The sequence below is a fragment of the Brachionichthys hirsutus genome, unplaced genomic scaffold (genome assembly GCF_040956055.1).
Source record: "Brachionichthys hirsutus isolate HB-005 unplaced genomic scaffold, CSIRO-AGI_Bhir_v1 contig_197, whole genome shotgun sequence".
NCBI lineage: Eukaryota > Metazoa > Chordata > Actinopteri > Lophiiformes > Brachionichthyidae > Brachionichthys > Brachionichthys hirsutus.
In genome coordinates, this window is record NW_027180342.1 from 182,922 (window position 1) to 188,921 (window position 6,000).

The 6,000-nt window shown below is 39.0% G+C and overlaps 1 protein-coding gene across 1 annotated transcript in view; it reads right to left on the reverse strand.

The window, feature by feature from the left end:
* Positions 1 to 5,758, reverse strand: part of LOC137913747 (carbohydrate sulfotransferase 8-like) — an 87,807-nt gene extending 82,049 nt beyond the window's left edge. Inside the window, exon 1 of the mRNA XM_068757379.1 lies at positions 5,599 to 5,758. Coding sequence (XP_068613480.1) covers positions 5,599 to 5,758 — 160 coding nt within the window. The remainder of the gene's footprint in view (positions 1 to 5,598) is intronic.
* Between the last annotated feature and the right edge of the window lie 242 nt (positions 5,759 to 6,000).

The window sequence follows — 6,000 nt, forward strand, 5'->3', positions numbered from 1 at the left end:
CAATCATGCAGCACATCAACGCCTAAATGTAAAGTTTTTAATTACTACAATATCTCTGGTGGTGCAGCATCTTGAAAAATACAATCTACGTCTATAAATTGATGTGCAGTATACAGCAGATACTATAGGCAGGTTGGATAAGATTGTAAGAAACAGATCATGTTCCGGGGCTCCAATGGCATAACCCTGAGCATTAATGTTAATGGAAAGTCACATGACCTTGCAGTTGGTACCGAGTGGCTGCAGTTTAAATTCAATTGACATCGACCAATTCTGGGAGAGGCTGGACAGACAGCGATGCAGGCACCCATACTTCTGTTTTTCTGTTTTTCAGAGAATCATAGAGCTGATATCTGCTCCCAGAGATGGACAGAAGATAGAGCTGAATGTGTTGCAGCATTTGCAACAACACGTATGGCACCCTTATGACCCATGCCAAACACCATGTGATAAAAACAATGGTAAAGCTTGGCTTGGACTACTTCAACATTCAAATCGAAGAATGTTGTAGAACTCGTGCATTAAAGACCTTAGACCCTAAAAGACAGAGAATTGTACGCGCTTGGTTTAAAACCACGATGATGGAGTTGGCTTCGCCACATATTTGTTTCAAATGATCTTTGTGCCAGCTCAACAGAAACAAGCTTTGTTAAAGGAGCTTTGCACACACAGATGATAGAATGGAAAAGTAGGGTAAAATAACATTCAGGTTTTATTCCACGAGCATCCAATCACGGATTTGAATTTAATATGGTGCGGCTCCATTGCTCTGAGCATCAGTTTAATTACATTAAGCGACAGTTAAATTGGACTTTGCAAACGGACAAGGCTTAAGGGATTACTGGACCTCTGGCAGGGAGATCAAATTTTACCTTCAAGGATGAAACAATATGGCCAGTTCCAGATTCCATGTGCTTGGAGAGAGAGAAGGACGGAGTGTTAAAAAGGAATACTGATGGACAACGAGATAATTATATTTATTTGCTCTGTTAGAAAAGGCCGACATTTAGAAAAGCATCATGTTGTGTGTTAAGGTGACACAATGTCCTCTGCCTTTATTTGGTATTAATGAAATGGCATTAAACTGGTTTTAATCTAAATCAAGACAACGATGGATTCTCCATGTTAGTCACAGTGATTGGACCAATGCTAGTCACCCTACAAACGATGACTTTAGGGAACACTATTAAGGAGCACTCCTAAAATGTTCATATTTAATCTGATTGTACTCTGAAAATCATTTCCAGAGGAGATGAAGGAAAGGGTGATTGAAATACATCAGCCTGGGAATGTCCACAAAGCTATTTCTCAGTCTTTTGACCTCAACAGATCCAAAATGAGACACATTATCTACAAATGGATAAAACTTGGAACAATTACAAAACCTCCCAGAAGTGGTTATCCTTCCAAAATTTGTCAAAGAGTATGACAAAGACATAATCAAGAAGTCAATCCAAGGATTTGCAGGACTCTTTCTTTTCAGCAGTCAGATTTGAAAGAAACTGGTTAGTTAATAAATGGCATCCATCGGATGGTGGTGAGGTTAGAGTCACTGGTTGAGGCGCAACCTCATCATCAATAATAATATAAATCTACACAAAGGGATTTACTCACTACTGCTCAGGAAAATGCCATATGGATATTAACTCCAAGATAGAACTGCATTTCAAAGAAGATAAAAAAAAAAGGTCGACTATTAGCCTTGGCATCATTGAATCTACAGTCTACAGAGAAATCAATACGCTGTAATCATATGTTGTGTTACATAAAATGAATTCTCTTTTAAATTCTCTTTTGATTAAATTGCGTTAGATATTGGTGTGTAATTAATGTTTACTAGTTGCCAGTGCTGTTTAGAGCTGATCCAGATAACACGCTGGCAACTGGAGGCAGCAGGCTGAGTGAACAGCTAATCAAAAGCAGGCAAAGCAATAGTTTTATAAGACACTAATTTCTCATTTTCATTGACTAATTTAAAGAGCCATCATAATCAGTCATTCCATTTCATGTTCTTGCATGTTTGGACAAGCTATTGCCATTATTTAAATCCTTCATATTTTTTAGGATTTGTGTTGGACAAATAATATTAATCTTGCCCATGGATTCTGCAAGATTTCTCTCAAAACATTTTTTTCAGTGTACAATGTATTGTATAATTTAAAGATTGTTTTACAAATTTAAAGTTAAATAAAAGTTCAGAAGTGTAAGCAGTAATGGCATTTACACAATTAAAGCGGTAAGGCCACTTGTCCTGCAGCAGGGTAAGAAAGTCACATGGAAAGGCATCAAGTCATTAAAAAAGCAATTTATATTTGACTGAAATGGGTGAATAAATGTCCTGGAGTTTAAATGCCTTTTACCTAAACAATATATGTTGAGGAAAAAATACAATTCTTACAAAACCAATGATTTGTCCATATTTTATGTGGACAAATTAAGACCTTACAATCATAGTGTGATTTAGAGACACGGTAACATATATTCAAAGTACTAAATCTAACAATGAAAGTCCCCTGTGAGATAGGATCAATTTGCTCATCTTAAAATTAGTGTCAGGAACGTGGCCAGAGCTTCCTGATCCGCATAGCTCCACCCTCCTGCTCTACTCTCGCTACACTGCCTGCCACGGCCGTCATCAGCTCATCCACATCACCTGTGCTGCTCTGGACACCTGCTGCTCATCTCCTCATCAGCCACACTGCATTTATATTCTTTTTTTCTACTATTTACATCTCTAAAAAATGTGCATTCAACTCTACATCCGTTTTGAATTGTTTTGTTTTACCTGTGAAGCCCCTTGAATGCCAAATACATACAAATAATTTGAAATAAAGTTGGATTTAAGTGGTTTGATTAGATGAGTGGAGGGCAGTGAGGCAGGTCAGGAAAAAAAGACAATCTTCAAAAGTCATGCAGAGATGGTTCACTTCCACAAAAAGATTGCTGCAATTGGAGCGTAGGCTTCACTTCTAAAAGCACTTTGCAAAAATAGATTTCATATAATTGTTCACTGAGATCTTGGCACTTGATTGCTTGGATACACATCCACACATGCTTAAAAGGGCAACAGCTTCACCTCATTCATGAATTATCCATCACCTGTTTATCATTTGCAGGGCGATGCAGGTGCAGGGTACATCCTGGATAGCCAGTTCATCACAGGCCATAGAGACAAGTACCCACTCGCTTTCACATGGCTGTGGAGTCACCAATTAACCTAACCTGCATGTCTTTGGACTGTAGGAGCAATTACATTGAGGGAAGCCATAAAAACACACATAATGTCCTCAGTTAGCCAATGAGATTCCAACCAGTACATTTATGAATTATTCTGCAATGGGAGTGAAGAGGTGAGACACATTCTGACTTTCCACCCACAGGAAAATTCCATCCTCCCAGTCTTGCCCACCTTAAAATGCCAAGAGGTGTAAATTTTTGCAGAAAGTTTTAACTGTACAGTTTCTCCAACTGTTTTTAAGCAATTATCAGGGAGGATTCAGGGGATGACTCTTGCCGGTTAAACTGCATTTTTCCCATCTACCATTGTGCAGACCATCTAAAGTAACCACATAATACAAGCTCTCAAGCACACTTTGAGCCAAATACAGAGACGGGGAAGGAGGGGGAGGCATATAAAAGCTGACACCCAATGTATTATAACTCAGCTCTATTAGATATGAGCCTCTGCAAGGGTGAAGCACGATAGCTTAAGGCAAAGATACTGCTTGCTCATTGTGCTGTAAAGAAGGAGCTCAGAATCTGGACTGTGAAGCCTCTGTGTTCTGTACACGTACTGTATTCAATCTCATGCATGATTTAGTAAACTAAAATTCTTCCTTGAATATTTAAGTAGCAATATAGGAGAGAAGAGGAAAGGATTTGCTTGGGCAGTAAAACTGAAGGCATCTGTTTAATTTTTTGGTAGCATTAATGGATGCATAGTCAACTTATTGTCTGAAGATATTAATGTTGAAAAGGCAGACAGTTTTCTTTTGGTTAACAGCATCCATTGTGGCAACAGTTTCTACTGGGCATTGTCTGTGTAGATATCTGGTGTCCCACATTTATTATTTATTGGTGTACAGTAAAGGCACATACAAACCAAAGTTAAATGTCCGGCTTGACTGGGTGGCAATCCAAAAACCCTCTGACTTTCAAACCACTACTACTACTGTACTTTCAGCTTGTCCCGTGAGGGGTCGCCACAGTAAATCAACTTTTTCCACTTCATCCTGTCCTTTGCATCGTCCTCCCCAACACCATGCAGCCAGACTTGAATGATGTGTATTATTGCAAATAAATACTTAACATGAAAATTTACATAACACAGATAACAGTTTTTTATTTCATCTTTTTTAGTATGTACACCATCTGTCACTGTGAGCGGCATTATGTCCCCTGCCACCTTCCCTGAAAGCAACTGACAATCAGGATAAAATTAGAGGGTTGGAAAAATTCCACTCTTGCTAAGTGGATCGCTTTACCTTCCAATGTGAGACCACTCTGATGCACTGTACATGATTCACACACGGTAGCTGAGGGGATTACACTTTCTCTGACTCTCCTGCTATCATCCCTGAAGAGCCTGCTGGGTCAGTTCATCAAAGTTTTGCTTGAGTGCCATCAACATTTTGACTCTTTACAAAATGGGTCCATCGACAACAACAAGAAGTGACTAATCCTGTTCTCATTTCGGTGGAAGGTGTAGCACAAGCCAAAGAGGAGCATCAACAAGCAGCTGATCTGTTGTTTCTGAAACATCAAGCGGCTTAGCTTTACACACTCAGGACATTCTTCCACCACAGCTGCTTAAACCCCAATCTCCTTAATGCCGAGTGCCAAGCAGAAGCACATTCAGTTTGACTCATTTCGAAATTGAAAGTGCAACCGTCCTTTACCATGGAGGAGAATCTGACAGAGGCCACAAAGCTGAAAATGAGACATCAGGGAAACAAAGATTCTGTGAACACCACTGATTGAACCTTAAAACAACACCAAATAATATCACAGAAATACACATCTGTCAAAGTCTGTTTCTCTGTGTTCACCTACGTATGGTTGGGCGAAATGCATTCATGTGAATTAGTGTGTGTTCTTTTATATTTGTACAGTAAATATTTATGCAAATTATGAGTGCATTTGTGTGGTTGCAGACTTTTTTGTGCTTTTTTCCATCCAACTATGTGCTGGTCTTTGGATATAGAAGGCCCGTGGCAATTAATCATCATTCAGCAAGTGTATCTGTCATTTCCTCAGCAGACAAATATGTCCGTTGATATTTTCAATTATATTAATGCACAAAAATACTGTGAGGACAAAACTGAATATATTTCCTTCTACAGCAAAATACAACCTTCCAATGTAGAGTATTGATAATTGCACAAACATTGAGTGTTAATTACGGGTTTTTGACAGATTTGTGTGTGAAATTTGTTCAGTCATATATAATAAGCAAACTGATTGTGTATTACTTCTTCTCAGCATAAGAGCTTCCCTACAAGTTCAAGAACCTGAAGAAATTATATAATGGAACAGTAAGAAGGTCTACGCTATAAGAAAATATTGGTGATTTGGACATGAGTACATACGAAGACTAACCTGGGCCATGCTGCTGAACCATCTCTGACAGATCCCGCTGGTGGATGAACAGAACCAGACCTCCGGCAGCAAGTAGCAGGAGGAACCAGAGGGAACAGGGCATCCTCCTCCTCCGTCCACACACAGAGTCCGTCACCATCTTCCACTTCATCCACAGCATGATGCAGCACTGTGAGATGGCAATGTAAGTTCTGTAGAAATTCAAGGAAGCAATAAATAAATGGTGGTGTGAATAAAACAAGCAGTAAGGTCTTGGTTTGCTCATCAACTGATGTTGGTTTTATCAACATCAGTGTCAAAATGGTAAAAGTAATGTCAGTAGCGGAAAGTACATTTGTCCATTGATCATCTACTGCTTTAATATTATCATTTGTTTATTAATAATATGGTATAAACTTTAGG